This window comes from Syngnathus acus, chromosome 22 (assembly GCF_901709675.1).
Source record: "Syngnathus acus chromosome 22, fSynAcu1.2, whole genome shotgun sequence".
Lineage (NCBI taxonomy): Eukaryota > Metazoa > Chordata > Actinopteri > Syngnathiformes > Syngnathidae > Syngnathus > Syngnathus acus.
Genome location: NC_051106.1, coordinates 5,985,450 through 6,005,467, shown reverse-complemented (window position 1 = coordinate 6,005,467; position 20,018 = coordinate 5,985,450). Strand labels below are relative to the sequence as shown.

The following is a 20,018-nucleotide window of genomic DNA, read 5'->3' as shown; positions in this document are numbered from 1 at the left end:
GTTGAAAAGTTAAAAGACGTCACTTTCATGTCGTTGAAAAGAAGTCTACAAAAAAGATGTCCTTTTATAGTCGAAATTTGGTTGTACTGTAGCTTTGCTTGTGTACATAAACATGCTTTCTTTATAGCAATTTTTTTTTTTTTTTTTTACTTGCCTTAACAAGTGAACACTTCCAAAAAGGTGTCAGTTATGCTATTAGTTGATTGCACTTTTTATCTTTGTACTTTTGAGAACTATCAAGTTCTGCTGTTTTATACGTCACTCTCGTCATATGTAAAATACTCCACATGGAAAACACGTAGTTATTAAATTGCCACAGACTAAATGTTTGTGTTGTCTTTTTTTTTTCCACGCTTCAATAAACATATCTCTAACGTCCATTCTTCTCTCCAGATGCAAAAACACTCGACCTTGTTTATGACACTGGGAAACAGACGGCACCTTGTTAGGAAGAAAAATTTGCTGACCCACTTCTTTCTTCCTTGTATGAATATATTAGATGTTACAAAAGCAATGCAGACAAGCAGGCAAGCAGCATTAAGGTCAAAGTAGTGCACATTAAACTACACATCCATGAAATAGTCTTTGGTATGTCCACCATGCATGACATTTTTTTTTTACTTGCACCGCTCAAAGGATATCGACTCATGTGACAAACATGGCATCCCTCAATCGCATCTCGAGTATTTGATTCAAATCCACAGTGGTGGACTATTAAGGCAAAAGCATTAAAAAAAAAAAAAAAGATCTGTCACCAACATTTCCAGACTAAATTACATTGTCCTGAATAAAACGTTTAATGAAAGCAAATGGAAAAAAAAAAATCATGTATTCAATACAGTAACACTTTTTAAATACTTACAATAAAAAAAAATACAATAAAATGTGCAAATTGTCAACCGCAACGGTCATTATTATTACTACAGCGTATAGAAATGTTCAAACCTTTTTGCTTCACGTCTCCTTTAACTTGAAACCCAAGTGAGGATATGCACAACAAAAGACAACAGAGCAATATTGCCCACTACAAAATTATCTCCAAGACCCGCTTTTAACACTGTGTGTTCAAGTCCAATTGAAATTTCGCCACAAGACTGAGATGATCAGATGGGAATATGTAGCTGGGAAGACCTTCCATGGAACATAAGCTTTCCTCAGATAGCAGCGAGAGATAGCCAAGCAACTTCAGACCTTCGCAACCAAATTGGCCTAATAAGCAAAACAAAAATGATTTTTACCAAAATAATGCAAATATTGAATGTGATGTGATTCATACCTGCTCCAGCTGAGATGCGTTCAGGGGAATAGAAGATGTAGTCCACGATGGCTCCGCCTTCAGAGTGCAGCGTTGTGACTTCTGGGTCAGCAGAATCGGCGAATGTGTGTTCATAGGCGGACTCCAGGTCTAACTGGTGTGTGATTTTGTGTTGAAAACTATCACACACAAACATTACAACAAATTATGTTGTGCATCGCGATTAAGAGACTTTCTGTTAGACGAAGAGTATTTCGGTATAACAAACCTAAAATCTGTCTGAGTTCTGCTTGACACATCTTTCAAAAAAAAAAGAAAAAAGAATATGAATAAAATGCATTGTGCATTTGGCGGCGAGCGTATATTTTTAGCTCTACCTAGATTGTTGTCAGTGAAACCTGGAATAAATGGTAAATCACTTGGACGAATACAAGAAAGTGGACAAAAGCGCAGTTCCAAGAGGAAGTCGTGGCTGTAGTGACGTTTTCCACCAGGAGGGGCTTGAAAAATCACAATCAATACAATTAATCATTTATTGTTATTGCTCGTAGAGAACATAATTAAAATACTGACCTGTGACTGGATTGTGGCTTGCATTCACCTCACCGGAAGCCACATACTGGCATCGGTCAGAAATTCCAAGACAGTCGGGCCATAGAGGAGCACGCAGTACGTCGTGAGTAGCTTTGTGTGAAAAATCCTTCTGACCCGACACCTGTTGGAGAAAACTGAAAGTGAGTCGATAAACCCCGCCCCCGGCAAAATAAATGAAACATCGTTATTGAAAGTTTCGATAACATGGGAGCTTAGTGGTTAGCACATCTGCCTCACAGTTCTGAAGATCAAGCTTCAGTTCCAAAACTGCCGGTGTACCTAATGAAGTGTCCATTAAGTGGTCGAGTCTCACCATCCATGTCGGCAGTCCTCGGAAATCGAGTTCCCCGGTGGTGACGAATTGGTAAAGAGGCATCCTCGGCACAGAGTTGAAGTCCCCGCACAAGATGACGTTACAGTGTTCGCCTTTATTCTTCCACGTTTTCACCACACTGTTGATTTCGGCCAGCATTATGGCTAGTTGGGCTAGCTTGATGTCGCCCCTCCTGGGATTAAACAGCAGGTGCATGTTGGCCACGCACAGCAAGGATCCCTTCGACGTGACCTCTGACCCCTGATAGACAACAGGCCGAAGCAGCACGATGATGCCCACGTTGTGTCGGTCCAGCAGCTTAGTTTGGGGTCTCAAGAACTCTACGGGCTTGACCGACACCTCGGAGAAGCGACTGCTGCGGTAGCAAGTGGCACAGCCGTCCGTCTTGTTCCCCGTGCGCTGCTTGTAGACACAGTTGTAGCCTGGAAAACCATCAGAAGAACATTTGAGTGAAATCTGGAACTTGATATCCATCAACAATAAGCAAATAATTTAGAAGACTCACCCATCTGGGTCAGAAAAGGCTGCAGTTGTGTTTGATAGTGGTTCTCCTGGACTTCTTGGAGACAAAGAATCTGAATAGCAACATAAAAAGTGTTTTTTTGTGTGAAATAGTTGTTAACTGTTGTGTGGTCGTATTTGACTCACATCTGGCGCCCATTTCTGTATTTCCTCCAAAATCAGCCTGTAGCGGTTGCTCCACTCCAGTACTTCTCGAGAGCAGTGCATGTACAGCTCAATGTTGGCCTCCAGCAGGTCCTGAGCCAAGATGTTGTAGGACATGACAGTAAAGTCCATGGAGGGTTTCGTGAAAGTGTCGGACTGCTGTGTTGAGACATCTTGCCATAACCGCCACATTACTGTTGGAAAACATAAATGCACATGAAGGATATTGAATTGAGATGTGATACGAGTCAAGATGCCACATCCGCACCTTCAAAGGGCGTTGTCTGCTCCAGTGATGGATGATAGCTCAGAGTAGGAAACTGCCAGCGCGGGCAAAAGATTTCCTCTTTACCGTCGGGTCCCGCAGGGAAGTGCCATCCGCTGGGTGGATGACGGCGATTGTCAGCGCTGGAGAGAAGCGATGTCTGCTTCCAGTTTGCTACACCGGGGAACATTAGAGGATCATATTCATCCCAGCACTCGCTTTGTTGTGCGGGTGCATTTCCTGGCTCGACTGCGCTTTCCGTCCTTGTCAGAGCCTCTATAAGACAGATGAAGTCATCATCCTCAGATTCAGTTTCTTTAGTGTTTGGATGGACAAGCGGACAGTGCATTTGCCCGATTTCTTCTTTGGGTGTCTCCTGTTTAACTTCTACTCCCTTTGAGGCATTCTCCATTGCTGCATATTGGGCCTCACTCATGTTTACGTCTGGCTCCAGTTTTGCATCCGGTGTCTTATTGTCCTTGTTGAAAAATTGTTCACTCATGTTTTCCTTCTTTTGTCCGGTGGACAAACTGCTTTGGCTGAGCCGCTGGTCAGGAGGGATTTTTGGAAGATTGATGGACATCTGACTTGTGGCAGAAGCACTCTCACACACCACCCTGCCATTGACAACTACAGGAGGGCAACAAAATACAGAATCACTGACAAAAGCGGGTACCGATGTATTACATTTACTCTTATGTTTACCTAAATAACTTTTATTTTAGATAAATTGCTCATGGCCTCACATTCAATTTACAAAATATAAAAATGAACAGCTATGTTGCCTCAAAACATTGCCACGCCCTGTTATCGTGACGTCACACGCAAAGAGTTCTGCTAACAGGTGCAAGCTAACGCGTTAGCATGTCCCCCCACCCACCAGTGTTTACCAAACTCGACAGTTGAGTAGTGCTCTAAAATATTACTTTCTCCACACTTTAGCTTTGCACAATAACATGTCATCATACAAAACGTCAGCTTTAACTCGTGCACGTGACAATTAAAGCTACCGAGTCTACAAGCAAAATGCATGATAAACTAAGCACGAGCGACGTAGCTTATTTAGCGTCGCAGCGCGTTGGCCAACGGTGGATATAATGGTGGCATGGAATAAAACGCATAAACATGCTTTTTTCCAATTCTGCTTACCCGAGGGGCGTCTACGCAAGTACTGTGATAGCGGGTACATAGCGTAAAATAACAGGCAGCTGATCATGCTTCTTTTCTCCCGTCTGCGCATGCGCCATCAGAGCTCTCTTGGATGCAGAGCACACAGTCAAGACCTAAATAACAAGTTTTCATCATAAAAGCAAACTTCATTACACCGACTGATGGAACTCAGAGATATGTTGCAAACTTAGCTTTAATTCAACAATTCTAAAAACTAATTTTTCTTCCATAGAGGGCTGCAGCGTGTCATCCTTTTTCATCAAAGTCTATTTTTTGCATCCTCCCTGACACCAGCTCATGTCTTCCATCAACCTCTTCCTTTCATACAATTCTATTTACTCAGACTGAACAAGTCTGGGATGCATGTACATAATTTAGTGCGGTACACACCACGTGCCATCTGACAGATAGATTTACACAAAGGTGTTCTCTTTCACCTCACAGACTTGTACATCAATGAAGAATATGGCACCATTTAGACAGGAAATTCCTTGTTTCTCCATTGCATGTTTTTAGTTTCACAGCTAATGCAAATGTCAACTCTGTCTTTTGAGTCTCTCTGTTTAGAGGATGATGATCCATCTACCTCATTAAGACGAGGCTTGGAAGATGATTTGGACGCAGACTTAGATGGTGAGTGCATTATAACATAAGCTCTCAACTTAATTATCATTTATTTTTAACGTTTTGTGCATCCCCAAAGCTACAGATGACGAAACCTTGGGTTCGACATCTGTAGCTGATGTCTACCTACAAGCCTGCAAGTTGTTGGGTGTTGTTCCAGTGTCCTCCTTCATCCGGAACCTCGACTCTCCCACCATGACCCTCAGCCACTATGGTCTTGAACCATTGGGGTGCAAGGCACTCGCTATTGCTTTGGTGGTGAGTTGCAAAATGTGAGCATGTCACTAAGAGCAATCACTAAGAGCAATACTTTTGCACTCAGGGTGACATGCATGTCAACACTCTGGAACTGGCAGACAACGACATCCAAGCAGAAGGAGCCAAGGATCTGGCAGAAATGCTAAAAGCTAATTTCACCATTCAGCATTTGGTATAAAGAAAAATGCTTTTAATAATAACAAATTAAAAATAAATATATTTATGGTACAAGTGGGTGTGCATACATATTATAGGACTTGTCCAACAACCATCTTCATTCTTCTGGTGCTGAGCATGTGGGTAAAATGTTGCTGGACAGCTTTTCACTAAAATCAATCAAACTTTCAGGTATGTACAGTATATAATGATGTTAATGTTTGAATTCTATTCTTTATACTGTTATGAACTCATAATGTGGACAATACTCATGACTGGATTGGATATATTATCAATCAATGTCATTGCATGTCATATTGTCACTGTCAATAATATTCGCTAGCTAGTCATTATTATGTTTTGTTTCATCCAACAGGAAATGGATTTATAGACGATGATGCAAAGTATTTTGCAGAAGCTTTTTCTGTGAGTTCTTCGATCCGCTGACATCTGACCCTTGCACTCTTTTCTTACGTTGCAAATATTTTTACATTTAGGTCAATGTAAGTATTAAGGAATTAGACCTCAGCCATAATAAGTTTTGTGGACGCGGAGGAGAGTATCTTGGACTGTTGTTAGGTATGCTAGCAATCGCTCACCTACTTGTTTTTGTTAATGTGTTGGCATGACTGTTGGATAATAGTTGAAAGTCTATTCCTATTTTACATATTTACAGCAAATGCCGAGCATCTGGAAGTGCTGAACCTTTGTTGGAATCAACTCAGAATGAAAGGAGCTGTTGCGTTTTGCGCCGGACTCAAGGTACATGGGCCTCGGAGTCTTAAAATATAACACTTGATCTCATTGTCTTTCTCCATATTTAGGTGAATACAATGTTAAAGCACCTTGACCTATCATGGAACGGTTTTGGGAACGAAGGAGCCCTAGCAATGGGTGAAGCTCTGAAATCCAATCACACTCTGGTGCACCTCAATCTCAACAACAATCGCATCACCAATGAAGGTGTCAGCATGCTCTGCAGGGGTCTCGAATACAACGACAACCTACGGGTACTGATGGTGAGTAAACTAGTGGTAACCAGCCGACTGTCTGATATAAAATTATGTTTTTTAATTGCTCCTACAGCTAGCTTACAATTCACTAACAGTAGAGGGAGCACTGTCCCTTCTCAATATGGTGAAGAAAATGTCGAAAACTGCCTTGGAGGAGATTAATATATGCGTAAGTGAAGATAGACTCATCAATGACGTATATTCCAGTTATTTATTTAATTTTTTTATCCGAGCAGAACGTATTGGTCAATGAAACCTTTTTAAATCTGCTGGAGGTGACGTGCGAAGATCATCCTGGTTTGGATGTGCAGTACAGAGGGGTTGGAGGATTTATTGCTAAGAAACCAGTAAAACGCATCGACCCAATGAAAGTCATCCAGGTTGGTTATATGTCCTCATGAAAAGTATATCCAATGTCTGTCGTAAATTTATTTTGCATTTATTGAAGGACTATCTGGATCAACGCAAGCTACGTCTGTGGGATTTCTTCCGAAAGATTGACAAAGATGCCACCATGCGAGTTTCTGTGGTTGATTTCAGGAACGCAATCCAGGTTTGAATAATAATTGACCATATTTTTAAAAATACACGATGGTTTATGTACCGCAAAGTGCATTTATAAAGAACTGCAACAGAGTCTATAAAAATAGAATCTAGAAACTTTTAATATATTTCATCTTTCCTTTGGAATTTGAACAGCAATCAAGCATTCCCTTGGATCGATTTCAAATTGAGGAGCTTATCCAAAGGCTCGATCGCGACGGGACGGGAATGGTGGACTACAGGTGACGATGTCTCATAATGTTGACTTATATTTGTCTTTTCAATTACTCCTCTCTGTGTATTGTTATAAAACATTTAGTGGTGGCAACTCTCTCGTCAAACACTGGTTTTATTAGTCAATGATGCTGTCAAACTGTTTGATTTATAACTCAACAACGTTATGAGGTGTCTGTGTTAATATTTAGCTTGATCCCATGGAGCTATTTTGTTCTCTGCAGGGGACTGGTGGATACCAGAAAGCAGATGGTGCAGAATCACCGGCGACAACTGCGCAAGGTCGCATCCCGTCAGAAGAAAGAGAAGCACAAGAGCGATCGCATCCTCAAGACGTTCCAGAGCGCCGTGGAAGCGGTGACGCCGCACGGCTCCGTGGTCATATCTCCAGGAGACACCAGAGAAGATTCCACCGGGCCTCATCGCTTCTCGGCTACTCCTTTCAGCTCTTGGCACCACATTGTGATGTCAAGCAGTGGTACGGTCTCCAACCCCAGCAGTGACCACCTGCCCATGTCAGCAGGGGTGACGCCAAGCCGATTCATCAAGTCTTCAAATTTACACTCATGTTCTCAACCCAACCTGCTGAGTGGTTCCGCTCAGTCTGCCCAAGCACGGGCCGTACGCTCCAATCCAGAGATGGGCCACAGCAAGCTTAAGCAACCAATCGTCAACCACCTGACCAGGTCCAGACCTGCTCTTGACGCCACGCAGCTCGGGATTAACACCAAGAAAGAGAAGGAATCTAAAGCAAAGAAAGATATGGCAAAATACTCAAAGAATCCCAAAACATTTTAAAAAATATAATCAGAACCAATGTGTCTCAATATTTTAAAAATATAAATGTGTCTCAAGCTTGACTCGGAAAACTGAATAAACACAAACGTGCCTTCATCATTCTGTCCACCTTTCAGTGTTGACCTCAATCAGAAGTATCAAATACACACACAAAGAATTCACGAGGGAATTCTGTCAGCTGTTGAACACACCCAACCGCATGACCATGGATAATTTCAACCTAAATGAGTTCCTGTTTGCTGAAGATAAAATTGTTTCATTTTAACCGGAATCCGAGCAAACAATGCTGCGAACCTGGACAGGTGTTACATCCTTTTAGCAGATTTTAATGGGCTATATAAGCATGGAAGGCTTGGGCCAATGTGTCATTTACCCATCTTGCTATTGCGAAATGATTGTCCCTCTGTATGTCTTGGCTCTACTAGGCTCGGCATTGGCCTGGGGGGTAAGTGTATGACTTGAATGGTCTTTTTTTATATATATACTCGGGCCTCCATCCATATAATATCTCTCTGTTTCAGGCTCTGAGCCAGTGGAATGAACTGAGTGCGATTGCTGAGGCTGGAAGTGGTGGTGCGGATTCTTGCACTTGTGACGCCTTTTTGCCAAGTGCTACGTTTCCTTTAAAAGATCTCGTGGTGGTGGAAGAGGCAGCTGAGCAGATCTCCCACAGGGTGGAGCTGGAGCTGGCCAAGGTAATCCGTTATGATGCAGCATTCCCCTCATATTTTAGATTTTTAAGAAGATGATTTATTTATTTATTTATATTTTATTATTATTGTATTATTTTACTTTTATTTTTTATTTTTTTTTATTTTTTTACTATTTAAAAAAAAAAAAACATTGCATTCAAGACTTGTCCATATTTTTTAGATCGAGGAATATGAGAGTAAGATGTCCCAATATGCGGAAAAAATCCTCGGGCTAACAAGGGAAATTGAGCTACTGGAAAAGGATCCTGATGGCCATAGTGATGCCACTCTGGAAGACTTGGAGGTGAAGATTGAACAAGTTGAAGCTCTGATTGAAGAGCTGAAGCTCTCATTCCGAAGCTCGACTGCTTTCTTCCAGTCGCTTCGCGAAGAGGTAAGTTGATGTGCTGGCTCAAACTATATACTATACTATCTAACTATTTTTTTCATGCTCAGATCACAGTCATGGTGGAGACCCTGAACCAGCTGGAGAAGACCCACGATAAGAATTTGGTTCTCCAGACACGCCGAGAGTACATCCATATCCAAATGGAGCTAGAAGAGTGCGAGAGACGCCACCAAGAGATCTTCAACCCCAACATTGGTAAGCCACGCTTTTCGTAGACGTGTGTGTGAATGAATTTAAGGACACGTTCCTTTCTCTCTGTGAAGGTTCCTGCGATCATACGGGTATCATCAAGGTCAGCAAGCCTATCGTGAGTCAACTTAATGCTCTTCTGGGCACCTCCTACATTTACGGAGGCTGGGGCAAAGACTCAAAGCCAATTCCTGACAGGAAGTCCATGTACTGGTTCTCCGGAGATTCCTCTTGGTACATTGATGACATTAGGTTCTACACAAACTACAAAAATCTGGTTTTAAGAAACCCTTTCCTGCATCACACCATGTCAAATGGATGGAATGGTCTTGGCAGCAATTATATAGTTCGTGACAACACACTATATTATCAGAAACACCATCCATTTGGGTTGGCTAAATATAATTTTACAAGCTTAAAATATGAAACCAGAGTGATTCCTGGGGCAAGCTCGACCTTTTCCTACGCCAATTATGCGTATCAGTTCTTTGATTTTGCTTCGGATGAGAATGGCCTTTGGGTGACGTATGCCACGGATGAGTCAAACGGCAAGATGGTCATTGCTAAAATAAACGAAGAGTCTTTTGGGATTGAGGAAATATGGGAGACCAATATCTATAAACCAACCATTAATAACATCTTTATGGTGTGTGGTGTTCTTTATGCTGTCAGGACAATTGACATCCAGAATGAAGAGATATTTTTCATGTTTGACACTAAAACCAAAGAAGAAAAGCAAATTAGTATAACTTTTGAGCGCTTCCAGGACAAGTATTCCAACCTGGATTATAATCCAATTGATCAGAAATTGTACATGTACAATAATGGCTACTACGTTAACTACCACTTGTGGTTTAACCACACGGCTAAGGCTACAGTTGAACCACCTTTTGCTCCAACCCAAATCTGAGATGAATCCTTTGGAAGGGTCGTATTGAATTTTCTTCATTTTTTGTCTCATGAAATTAAGTATCCCTTCTAATAAAATATCTCATGCATCATCAGTCATATGTGTCTTTTTGAGCAGGCATCAGAGTTCCACATTTAAAAGACATTAGGCTGACTACTGCAGATAGTATAGAATATAAATAGAATAAAAATGAAGGAATAATCTTTTTTTTTCAGATAATGAATAGATAGATGGCTGTTCTGAAATATAGTTTCAATAAAGAAAAAAAACGATGAACGGAAGTGACGTATAATTATCGTAATACGTCATGCGTCTCCGCCCAACGGCGGTCGTTTAAATTTTAAGCTAGTCCTTAGCAACGGCAACCAGGCGAGCATACAACTTTTAAAGCAGTCATGGCGTCGTATCAATGTGCCTTACAATGTCCACACACTCTGTACCAATCTCCGGCTAAGGTATTTGCCAAGCTTAAAAAGAAAGTACAGGACGGAGAACAAACGACGTGTGGAGTTGGACAATACGCCACGCAAATGACAACACGTTGGAGCGGAAGAGACTATTTCTGGGACTCGAATGAACTCCCGCACAAGTTTGGTGAGGAAGAGGCTTTGACTATTTCGCCTATAAAAAGTCCCCAAAAAAGCGATGGCTATTCATACGCAAGGGAGCTCCCAGATACAACCAACGCGTTACATCGATTCAAATCACCAATGGGACGATTTTTGGAGTCGACGTATGAACCTCGCGTCTGCACGGACCCACATTCAACAACAGACCCCCGACAGATTTTTGACAAAAACGTCGCGAATGAAATCTCTCCTACTGACTCCTGCATGCCTTCAGTGTCCAGTTTTTCCCCTGCGAGGAAGAAACGGCGGAAAAGAAAAGCAGAGGAGATGAACAAGATTTGCTGCGATGCAAATGTCACATCAGAAATCGAAGATGACAACATTGACACAGTTGGCCATCGCTGCACCCCAAAGAAAACACGCGAGATGGAAAGTAAGGCGATTTGTGTTGTCTTGAACCTGCTTGTCATTGATGCAGTACTTGTTTTGAGTAATCCATAAATGTATTGCTTCGCAAAGGTTGCAGTCTCTCTTTGGAACGACTCATGTCTCCTGCTAAGATATTCGCTTTCATGAAAGAGAGGGTAACCAGAAGAGAGAGAGAACAAGACAACAGAGACTGCCAAGAACCAGATGAACCCCCTGATGGAGGTAATGCTTAACCACAAAAGTCTTTGCCTGATGATAAAATCAACAAGACAGGTGTCCTAAAATTTGTGTTTATTATTAGTTGGATGTCATAGGCCGGAAATTGGGCCAGGAGTCACCCAGGAGTTTGCAGACAACCAGTCAGAAACACATCATCCCGAAGAGGACTCTCCCCTCAATGTCACGTCGGAGAATATTTTGTTCGATCCCATCCTCCTCAACGAGCCCTCCATCTGCATTCCAAAGAAACACAACTCACTGTTCAAGAACAAGCAAAAGGAAAACTTGACAAAAATACCCTATGTGAGTACAAGTTTCATCAAAATTAATTTATCTTAAAATGAAGCATTATTTATTGTTTTGACAAGATTCATATTTATGAGGAGCATCACAGTTATAAGCGGGGAGGTTGTCACGGAGATAAAGTAACTTGTGAAATTATGATTTATAATTTTTAAGAGTGACTATTATTTTTATAATATTACAATGTAATTTATTGTTGTTGAAATCAATTTACAGGCACATTACATTTTTTGTTGTTGTTTTTTCCTTGGCAGGAGAATGCTATTACTCTTAAAGAGTGGTTCCTGAGGAGGAATCATAATGGCATATTTGTGGAAGGAATCCGCATGTAAGTCATTTTTGTCATCTTTTGGCCAAGATTTAGATATTAAGTACATTTAAAAAAAAAAAGTGTTTCATCTGGCACAGGGAGAACAGGACAGCGTGGAACAGCAACATCATTGTGGAGAGAATTTCCAGCACTGTGTTGAAAACGTTGTCTGGCAACGTTTACATCTTGGTGGGGAAGATGAATCTGCACATGAAGACTGGTAAGATGAATGGAATGCTGAATTGTAATGATCGTGATTGTTTCACTGACTCGTGTCACATTTTGTTGTTAGACTTTCCCCGCTGGCTTTTGAGGTTGTTTGCTCATGGATTCCCTGCAAATTGGAAAGCGCTTTACCACAAGTTTTTGGCAGAATTAGAAGAGTAAGAATTTTTTTCTGCAATACTTCAGACCCGTATATTCTTCTGACAATGTTACAGTAAATGAGAAACAGTCAAGTAGGATGGTGAATGAGTGTGATGACTTAACCGAGTGCCGTCTGTAACCTCAAAATGTTGCATGTTGGGGGACTGTCTTGGTCGGGACCCCCTTTATTGAAATAAAATAATAAAGGCTGAGTTTGATTTATGTTAGCAACAGGAGAAAAGTAAACACTGTAAAGGCAAGTAAAACAACAGAGAAGTCTGCTCCCGCCCCAACAATAAAAAGACACAAGGAAGCGCCTGTCCAGAAGAGTAAGTAGAAGAGGGGAATAATCGATCAAATTTGAATATTGATCAATCTCCAGCATTTAACACTTTATCACACTCTTTTTTTGTAGCGAACACCAGTGCGTTTTTCCAAAAAGCGACCCGGAGCGGTCGGATGATCAAACCACCCCTGGAATTCTGGAAAGGAGGCAGGATCTTCCTGGATGCAGACTTGAATGCTACCGTCTATGACAATTACAACAGCCTTAGCCTCTACTCCGTAAGTACAAATTAGTGATACCATTTTTTTTTTTTTGTACATTTAGAACAGATGCCCAATGTGTGATGAATTTGTGATCATTTTTATTTGACTTTTAGCAGGATGTTTCCAAAGTGGTGCCTAAGGCAAAGTCTAAAAAAACTACCCAGGCTATTCCTCTCAGCGATAAAGGTAAATGCTCATTTGAGCAGCAAACATTTGCCACCTCGAATGAACTCAACGCAGTTCACTTCAAGTCACAGACATTTACCATGGCAATAAACAAATCAAATCATAAAAAAATTATGACTGTGTTCTCTCTTATGGTTCTAGGTCACACACAAAGCGAATCCAGCAGAGACAGCGTTCCGTCGGCGACACAGAAAAGAGACAAGAGGCCGCAAAGTCAAAGTCTACCTGAAGCGAATCACTCTGTTTCACCCAAAGCAGCAGTGAAGAGGCCGAGCCGCCACGCCGTCAATGAAGAGTCGAAAAATGACGATGCGCTACCGTCCAGTCAACCCAAGCAGCTCCCCCAACAGCCGTCCAAAGCAAAGCCGTGCAATGCTCCTCTGAGGAGGTCAGCGAGAAAAAACACCCCCCTTCAGTTATCCACCACTAATGAAAACTCACTCGCGTCTGAGGATGAACAGTCGCGGGACAAGGAGGAAAGGCGAAGCAATCACGCTGCTAGCGCCGATGAGAACACAAGACCCAAACCCCAAAGGTTCCCCAGAAAGGAGTCCAAAAAGAAAGCACTTAAATCTGCTGCGTTAAATAAGTCCGAAATAAAGCTCGCTTCACAGTTGTCTGCTGATAAAGAAATATTAGAAGAGGAGCAGGCGCTTTCTGCATGGAGGAAAAAACAGGACAAGAAGGGGCATCCGTCGCCAAGTCATTCCCAAAATCTCCCGGTAGAAGAGCCCAAAAGGAGGCAGGCGAGAAAACAGCCCCCGCCTCGCTTTTATGCTCAGGAGGAGGAGGTGCAGGAGAGGCCAAGTCCTCACACCAGCAGCTCCAGTGATCAGTCAGACATTGAGAACACATGGCCATCCAAAAAGACTTCCCAAAAGGGGTCCAAAACCAAGGGGTCCAAAACCAAGGGGTCCAACACTCCATCAAGAAGAGAGGAGGCAGTGAAGCGAAGCAAAAGGAAGCCCAGAAAGCAAAACAGGAACCCGAATCGCGACAGCGCCAAACTCACATCGCCCGCAAAGTTGACGCAATCTAACAAGAAAGTCAGCCCAAGGTCCACTGAATCTCCTCAAGGCCAAGATGAGGATCAGTGGACACAAGATGAGGAGGCAAAATTACAGCAGTAAGAGCAGCCACAAAATAATAAATGTTGTCTTTAGCAGAAATTCACTTCTCTTTGTCAGGGCTTTGTCCAGGTGTTTTTTTTCCTCTCCCACGGCATGCTGCTGGGAGAAGGTGGCCGCGATGGTCGGCACGCGCTCGGCAGAGGAGTGCTACTACAAGGACATTGCCTTGCGAGGCTGCCACGTTCCGGGGAGCAGCACCGGGAAAAAACAAAAGAAAAAGGCGGAACCGCCAAAACCCACAGGTAAGGCATTTGGAATTGAGTACAAATGTTGTGCAAGATCTTGCCAAACTATTTTTCTTTCTGTTCCAGACTGTCCCGTCATATCAGCAGGCATCGGGACCTTCAAGAGAAAACAGCAGGTGCGGCAGTTCCTGGAGACCATGCCCCGAGAGAATACCGACGACGCCTTCAGCGCACCGCACAATAAGGGCTTTGAGGTTGGCGCCGCTATTTCCTCTTTCTACTCCGGAGATGAGCTGACATTGCTCCTCACCCTTTGTAGTTCCCGCCCTTGTGTTTGGATGGAACGCAGGACTTCCACCTGGAGCCCATGTCGCCGAGTACGCTGCATTTCTCTCAAGCGAAGACTCCTCGCTGTCGTCACGCCTCTCCCGGAGCGGTGCATTCTACAAACATGTGACTGCTTTGTCTCAATTCTCGCCACACAATTCAGAAAAGCCTTTTTTTTTTTTTTTTTCGGTACTAGATTTTTCAAGATATGTCCTTGACTTGTCTCCTTCTCCTCAAATTTCAAGGCTCTATGGGGACAAGCTCGTCTTTAACCTACAGAAAGCGATAAAACAAACTCGGGTCAACAGCTGCAAAAAAGTTCCAGCGAAGGTACTATTTACATTCTGATGATACTTTGTCAGTCAATTTGACTTACTTTCTTTTATTATCCCTGCCAGAACGTCGCTCCCCCACCATCAGTCAAACGAACAACGAAAGCAATTAAAAACTTAGGTAAGGTTTTATTGACAGGGGGTTTGGATTGCTTGAAAATAATTCAAATATACGCAAAACAAAGTAGCAAAAGTAAAAAGCTTCAATAGCTTTAAGAAAAAATGATTTGTTCTTTCACACCTAAGCAAGTATGCACCCTCCTTTTCTCCCCCTAGGAAACGATTCCGTTATCATCCAGGAGTTGTTTTCAATGAAACCTGCCACGTTGCTTGACAGTGGGGAAGAAAAGGACTTTTACTTCTCCGACAGTGACTGAAACCAATTGACATTAGACATAATTGTAAAGATGTAAATGAAATATATCCATGGCAAATGTTTGTTTTGTTTTAATCGTATTTCATTAAAGAAAAACCTACCTTTTTTCCTGTACATATTTCAGGTTTTTTGGGGTTTTTTTTTTTTTTTTTTTAGGGTGGGATTATTGTCAACAGACCAATCATTGATCAATTCTATTCATGTGAAGTTACTTGTACTCTTGTTAGTTGTACCTAATAAAATGGCCAGTGACACGCTTGCGCTTGGGTTGCTGGTCACGTGAAGACAGTCACGTGATCACTGCACCTCTTTCGCAGCCTGTCCTCCGGTCAACTCGCCACACAACACAGAGGACACAATGAGTACGCTGTAAGTTTATACTTTTATTTCAACTTTATTCACTATCAAAATAAGTATAATTGAAGGTTGTGACGTCACTGTAGTTGTAGTACATAGTGTGTTACAGAAGTCTTTGATTCCGAGACATGACCTACATTCGCGTCCAGTTGTTAGCCGTGAGCTAATCGAGCAAGTTAACTGTTGTAAATATAAAGAAATTATGCTTTGGTTGTGATTCGATATAGCCCGATATATTATTGTATTATATCATAAATATACAATATTACACGGGGAGTGCTCGGTCTCCATCACTATGAAAACGCTGTAGTCACAATTGGAGTAAATATTTACATGAAAAACACTTCATAAATGTAAATTAATAAAATAAAAAGCGGGGTCCGTCGTTTACGAGGACGCAACACCAATGGAAGACAGTTGTGCAAGTCGAAACGTGCTGTAAGTGGCTTGTTGAGAATGGACCAAAATACTTGGAAATAAAATTGAACTGAAGTTCAAAATAGTCTTATGAAAACGAGTGTTTATTAAGCCAACCTACCTATTTTATGCAAAAACATTTCAATTGAATAGTCAAGTATGGCAGTATTTGAGTAAGACCATACAATTTCCCTGATTTGTAAACTAGTTTATTGCTCGCTGTTACTTATGAAACTGTATATTGAGACGATAAACTAAAGAGTAAGCCCCATGTATACTATATTATATTTCCCATCTTCTCATCAGGTTAGCAGTGGTCATCCCCTTGTTATTCAGCCCATTGGTGTGGAGTGGATACCTGGAATATGACCAAAATGTCCTGTGAGTATTTCACTTTCCATCCCTAACATCGTGGGGTCACATCTGGGGCAGCTAGTGACCACTGCGAGCTACATTTTAGTAGGGCTTGACTCTAATTGTTTTCCATCTTTTCTTTCCTTTAGTGTGCCCGCGGACTGGACCCGCGTTGGTCGGGTCAAGCCAACTGAAAAGCTGGAGCTGACCTTTGCGATCACTCAGCAGAACGTTGACGTACTGGAGGAGACGCTCAGAGTCGTCTCTGACCCTGACTCACCTCAGTATGGTAGGACAACAAAGCTGAAATTTTTGGCATACTTGCCCTGATAAAATGCCAACGATATTTGTCCAGCAGCCAACAGTATTTACTGTGTGAATCACTTCCTCCATTGCAAAATCAGCTCTTTCGGATAAGGAGAGTCTCACTTTGTCCTTTCAATTCCGCTTTTACTAAGTACACTGTGCTGATACAGTTTTACTCCTTCAGGTAAATACCTCCAACTCGAAGAGGTGGCCTCCCTCGTGCGACCGTCCGACGCGTCCCAAAAGGCGGTGCGCGACTGGCTGCAGAGCCATGGCGTCACAAACTGCTCGACGGTTCACACTCAGGATTTCTTACAATGCAACTTGACTGCAGAGTAAGCTTAAATGGATGTTTTGACTCACTTCTTCTTTCTGTTGTTGAAGCATATTCCGCATTTTTATGATGTAAGGGTTGCAGAGGTTCTGCTCCCAGGCAGCAAGTTCCAGCGTTATCTCAGAGACGGTCACCCCATTGTGAGGTCCTCAGCTCCGTACTCCGTTCCTGATGATGTTGCGCAACACCTTGACTTTGGTGAGCCTCATTTGTTTACATTTAATATAGCCACCGACTATCATGCGTTTTTGAAGTTTGATTTTGATCTTCTTTAATAACAGTGGGAGGGCTTCACCGCTTCCCGCCTAGAGGACACAAGGCCTCGAAGGAAATGCGGCGGAGCGACAACACCTTTCACTTGGGAGTGACTCCTGCCGTTTTGAGGGCCCGTTACAATATGACTGCAGCTGATGTGGGATCAGCTCAGAACAACAGCCAGGCTGTAGCTCAGGTGCCATCTTGTTAGTAGGTTTATACTGTCATGGAGTTTTTGGCATCAGCAAGTTGTTTCTGTTCTAGTTCTTGGAGCAGTACTATAGTCCTGCGGATCTGGCGGAGTTCATGAGCCTTTATGGTGGCAGCTTTCAGCATCTGTCCAAGGTTGACCGTGTCGTGGGGACGCAGGGCACCGGAAAGGCCGGTTTAGAGGCCAGTCTGGATGTGGAATACATCATGAGCACGGGGGCCAGCATCCCCACTTGGGTCTTCACTAATCCAGGTTTGTAACTCCAGTCTGTGCTGAGTCGCACTGAAGGTCAGAGTTCACTCACGGGATCGTCTCGGGTGTGTTCCAGGTCGTCACGAGTCCCAGGAGCCGTTCCTCCGGTGGGTGGTTCTGCTCAGCAATATCTCTGACCTGCCTTGGGTGCACACCATCAGCTACGGAGACGACGAGGACAGTCTGTCTACTGCCTACATGCAGCGTATCAACACCGAGTTCATGAAGGCCGGTGTCAGGGGTCTCTCCTTGCTCTTTGCTTCCGGTCAGTTAAAAGATCTTTCTTCCTCTGTCCTCTGTATGGTTTTCGTTTATTATTTTAACTGTTTTGAAATTTGCTTTTAGGTGATAGCGGAGCCGGCTGCTGGCACATGACTAAAGAACAAAACTCCTTCAGGCCCAGTTTTCCCGCCTCAAGGTAACAACTCTGAACGTCATGACAGTCACAAAATAATTTTTTAAATTTTTTTTCCTAGTCCTTATGTGACTACAGTCGGTGGAACCTCGTTCAAGAATCCTTTCAAGGTGACTTACGAAGTAACCGATTACATCAGCGGAGGAGGTTTCAGTAACGTCTTCAAGATGCCCGATTACCAGGTAGGAATTCTCGTTTGAGTCCAGCACAACAATCAACAGCATTCAAATGAGTGCCGTGCATTGATTCCTCGCAGGCCAGTGCTGTGGCAGGATACCTGAAGACTGTAGCGGCGACGCTCCCTCCGAAGTCGTACTTCAACGTCAGCGGGAGGGCATATCCTGACATGGCGGCTCTGTCGGATAATTACTGGGTGGTGGTCAACCGAGTACCCATTCCTTGGGTGTCTGGCACTTCGGTAAAATCGTTGAGATGGTTCCTCAAAATTTGAGCCTGTCAAGTTCCCTGCGCTTGTATTAAAAATGTTTTTGTGTCTTTCCAGGCGTCAACCCCGGTGGTTGGTGGGATGTTTTCTCTGATTAATGACAAGCGTCTGATGAAGGGCCTGCCTGTCCTGGGCTTCCTCAACCCTCGTCTCTATAAGCTCAAGGGACAAGCTCTTTTTGATGTCAGTCAATAAGCTCATGTGAAATACATAAGTGAAATCCATATCTGAAAGATGAGACCAGTGGTTTGTGTGCTGTTGTGTCTCCAGGTGACCGAAGGTTGTCACCTGGCCTGCCTTGATGAGCAGGTTCAAGGTCAAGGATTCTGCTCTGCACCGGCGTGGGACCCGGTGACAGGTTGGGGAACACCAAACTATCCAGAACTCCTCACGGCCCTCCTAACGTCGTAAAGTCAGTCACGCTCTACTGGAGAGGACAGGTACCAAACATCTACACGTCATTGTTGACGACCATGACGACTGTCATGGATCGACTCACTCAGGTCTACAGAGGTTTTAAGTTCTTTTTTTTCACTGTTCCGCTACATTTATCCACGCATTTCTTCCGTTTTCTATTGTCAATCGAAAATCAGTTAACACTTTTTTTTTTTTTTTTTTAAATCAAACTTCAACATGATTTTTTATGTTTCAATCTTGGGCTATGTTCAAAATGCAAACAACAAATTCTACAGGGATTTAGTCCATTGTTTTACATTCACTTGTAACCTGAGCCACAATTTTCTGAAAACAATCGTGTGGCACAATTATGGCCCAAACACTTTTTCAATTATTCATTATGTTAGGGAATTAATGTGTATATTTACTGCACTGCTTTTCAACAACTGTGTTTTTAGTGCAAAAAGAAACTTTATTTATACATTTATTATAAATTTTAGGGTTAAATATTAAAAAAAAAACTATAATGTAAATTGGAAGGACTAAATGAATAAATATGCTATCATCTTTTTTAGCATCATTTGCCCTAAATACAAAAAAATCCAGACAAAGATTCTGTCCTGTTGATTTAATTTTAAGTCGGCTGCAGCAGTTTACAGCCGTACACCAAACGAAGGCACTGGAAAAACATTTCCAAATGTTTGATTTCTTTTAAGCCTAAAGCGGAAAATCAAGTGCTACTGTCTAGTGGTGTGATGTCATAGATTAGTTGCAATTGTGCCAAATGCTTGCAGTGCAGAAGGAAATGCAAATGAACCGAGCTGCTGTGCAGTCATTTTTGTTCATTGTTGGAACTAATAAACAGTATGACTTGATTCATTTTCC

The 20,018-nt window shown here is 42.5% G+C and overlaps 5 protein-coding genes across 9 annotated transcripts; 4 read left to right on the top strand and 1 right to left on the bottom strand.

The window, feature by feature from the left end:
• Window positions 1–120: 120 nt before the first annotated feature.
• Window positions 121–4,351, bottom strand: angel1 (angel homolog 1 (Drosophila)). Its single transcript, XM_037240794.1, has 10 exons — window positions 4,264–4,351; window positions 3,118–3,744; window positions 2,832–3,043; window positions 2,689–2,758; window positions 2,163–2,605; window positions 1,829–1,970; window positions 1,633–1,755; window positions 1,524–1,554; window positions 1,277–1,434; window positions 121–1,209 (listed from the first exon to the last, which is right to left on the bottom strand). Exons 1-10 carry the CDS (start codon window positions 4,328–4,330, stop codon window positions 1,052–1,054), a joined length of 2,031 nt encoding a protein of 676 aa, XP_037096689.1. The 5' UTR covers window positions 4,331–4,351; the 3' UTR covers window positions 121–1,051.
• LOC119115905 (leucine-rich repeat-containing protein 74A) lies at window positions 4,313–8,026 on the top strand. Of its 3 annotated transcripts, none has more exons than XM_037240797.1 (13): window positions 4,313–4,917; window positions 4,994–5,166; window positions 5,231–5,338; window positions 5,421–5,514; window positions 5,699–5,748; window positions 5,820–5,901; window positions 5,999–6,084; window positions 6,147–6,341; window positions 6,409–6,504; window positions 6,572–6,715; window positions 6,784–6,888; window positions 7,035–7,120; window positions 7,337–8,026. In XM_037240797.1, exons 1-13 carry the CDS (start codon window positions 4,791–4,793, stop codon window positions 7,908–7,910), a joined length of 1,920 nt encoding a protein of 639 aa, XP_037096692.1. In that variant the 5' UTR covers window positions 4,313–4,790; the 3' UTR covers window positions 7,911–8,026. The 3 variants fall into 3 exon arrangements, with proteins under 3 accessions (XP_037096692.1, XP_037096690.1, XP_037096691.1); XM_037240795.1 differs by having other exon boundaries at window positions 4,988–5,166; XM_037240796.1 differs by having other exon boundaries at window positions 4,988–5,166; window positions 6,147–6,345; window positions 6,413–6,504.
• Window positions 8,027–8,253: 227 nt separating this feature from the next.
• Window positions 8,254–10,204, top strand: si:ch211-173a9.7 (olfactomedin). Its single transcript, XM_037241676.1, has 5 exons — window positions 8,254–8,272; window positions 8,361–8,605; window positions 8,784–8,996; window positions 9,059–9,206; window positions 9,275–10,204. Exons 1-5 carry the CDS (start codon window positions 8,254–8,256, stop codon window positions 10,108–10,110), a joined length of 1,461 nt encoding a protein of 486 aa, XP_037097571.1. The 3' UTR covers window positions 10,111–10,204.
• A 212-nt stretch (window positions 10,205–10,416) lies between these two features.
• On the top strand, window positions 10,417–15,505 carry mis18bp1 (MIS18 binding protein 1). Of its 3 annotated transcripts, none has more exons than XM_037240843.1 (16): window positions 10,417–11,112; window positions 11,199–11,330; window positions 11,410–11,630; window positions 11,885–11,958; window positions 12,039–12,160; window positions 12,233–12,323; window positions 12,541–12,635; window positions 12,722–12,870; window positions 12,969–13,041; window positions 13,183–14,167; window positions 14,229–14,413; window positions 14,483–14,610; window positions 14,676–14,809; window positions 14,929–15,013; window positions 15,082–15,136; window positions 15,292–15,505. In XM_037240843.1, the coding sequence occupies exons 1-16, from the start codon at window positions 10,506–10,508 to the stop codon at window positions 15,390–15,392; spliced, it is 3,237 nt and encodes a 1,078-aa protein (XP_037096738.1). In that variant the 5' UTR covers window positions 10,417–10,505; the 3' UTR covers window positions 15,393–15,505. The 3 variants fall into 3 exon arrangements, with proteins under 3 accessions (XP_037096738.1, XP_037096737.1, XP_037096736.1); XM_037240842.1 differs by having other exon boundaries at window positions 12,535–12,635; window positions 12,972–13,041; XM_037240841.1 differs by having other exon boundaries at window positions 12,535–12,635.
• A 156-nt stretch (window positions 15,506–15,661) lies between these two features.
• tpp1 (tripeptidyl peptidase I) lies at window positions 15,662–20,008 on the top strand. The gene is made up of 13 exons (XM_037240844.1): window positions 15,662–15,760; window positions 16,472–16,546; window positions 16,669–16,808; window positions 17,010–17,160; window positions 17,236–17,357; window positions 17,441–17,610; window positions 17,679–17,877; window positions 17,954–18,142; window positions 18,223–18,295; window positions 18,354–18,474; window positions 18,549–18,710; window positions 18,795–18,920; window positions 19,008–20,008. The coding sequence occupies exons 1-13, from the start codon at window positions 15,750–15,752 to the stop codon at window positions 19,146–19,148; spliced, it is 1,680 nt and encodes a 559-aa protein (XP_037096739.1). The 5' UTR covers window positions 15,662–15,749; the 3' UTR covers window positions 19,149–20,008.
• Window positions 20,009–20,018: the final 10 nt, after the last annotated feature.

What these genes read in the sequence shown, in the direction of transcription:
- angel1 (XM_037240794.1), bottom strand. Translation starts at nt 4,330, where the DNA reads ATGATCAGCTGCCTGTTATTTTACGCTATGTACCCGCTATCACAGTAC. An exon ending in TACAGAAATGGGCGCCAGAT is followed by an intron (nt 2,759 to 2,831) that starts GTGAGTCAAATA and finishes GTTGCTATTCAG; the next exon opens with ATTCTTTGTCTCCAAGAAGT. An exon ending in GAGGACTGCCGACATGGATG is followed by an intron (nt 1,971 to 2,162) that starts GTGAGACTCGAC and finishes TTTCTCCAACAG; the next exon opens with GTGTCGGGTCAGAAGGATTT.
- LOC119115905 (XM_037240795.1), top strand. Translation starts at nt 4,791, where the DNA reads ATGTTTTTAGTTTCACAGCTAATGCAAATGTCAACTCTGTCTTTTGAG. An exon ending in CGTTTTGCGCCGGACTCAAG is followed by an intron (nt 6,085 to 6,146) that starts GTACATGGGCCT and finishes CTCCATATTTAG; the next exon opens with GTGAATACAATGTTAAAGCA. An exon ending in ACCCAATGAAAGTCATCCAG is followed by an intron (nt 6,716 to 6,783) that starts GTTGGTTATATG and finishes CATTTATTGAAG; the next exon opens with GACTATCTGGATCAACGCAA.
- tpp1 (XM_037240844.1), top strand. An exon ending in TTGGGTCTTCACTAATCCAG is followed by an intron (nt 17,878 to 17,953) that starts GTTTGTAACTCC and finishes GGTGTGTTCCAG; the next exon opens with GTCGTCACGAGTCCCAGGAG. An exon ending in CTCCTTGCTCTTTGCTTCCG is followed by an intron (nt 18,143 to 18,222) that starts GTCAGTTAAAAG and finishes ATTTGCTTTTAG; the next exon opens with GTGATAGCGGAGCCGGCTGC.
- si:ch211-173a9.7 (XM_037241676.1), top strand. An exon ending in TGGAGCTGGAGCTGGCCAAG is followed by an intron (nt 8,606 to 8,783) that starts GTAATCCGTTAT and finishes CATATTTTTTAG; the next exon opens with ATCGAGGAATATGAGAGTAA. An exon ending in TCCAGTCGCTTCGCGAAGAG is followed by an intron (nt 8,997 to 9,058) that starts GTAAGTTGATGT and finishes TTTCATGCTCAG; the next exon opens with ATCACAGTCATGGTGGAGAC.
- mis18bp1 (XM_037240841.1), top strand. Translation starts at nt 10,506, where the DNA reads ATGGCGTCGTATCAATGTGCCTTACAATGTCCACACACTCTGTACCAA. An exon ending in TTTTTGGCAGAATTAGAAGA is followed by an intron (nt 12,324 to 12,534) that starts GTAAGAATTTTT and finishes GATTTATGTTAG; the next exon opens with CAACAGGAGAAAAGTAAACA. An exon ending in GGAAGCGCCTGTCCAGAAGA is followed by an intron (nt 12,636 to 12,721) that starts GTAAGTAGAAGA and finishes CTTTTTTTGTAG; the next exon opens with CGAACACCAGTGCGTTTTTC.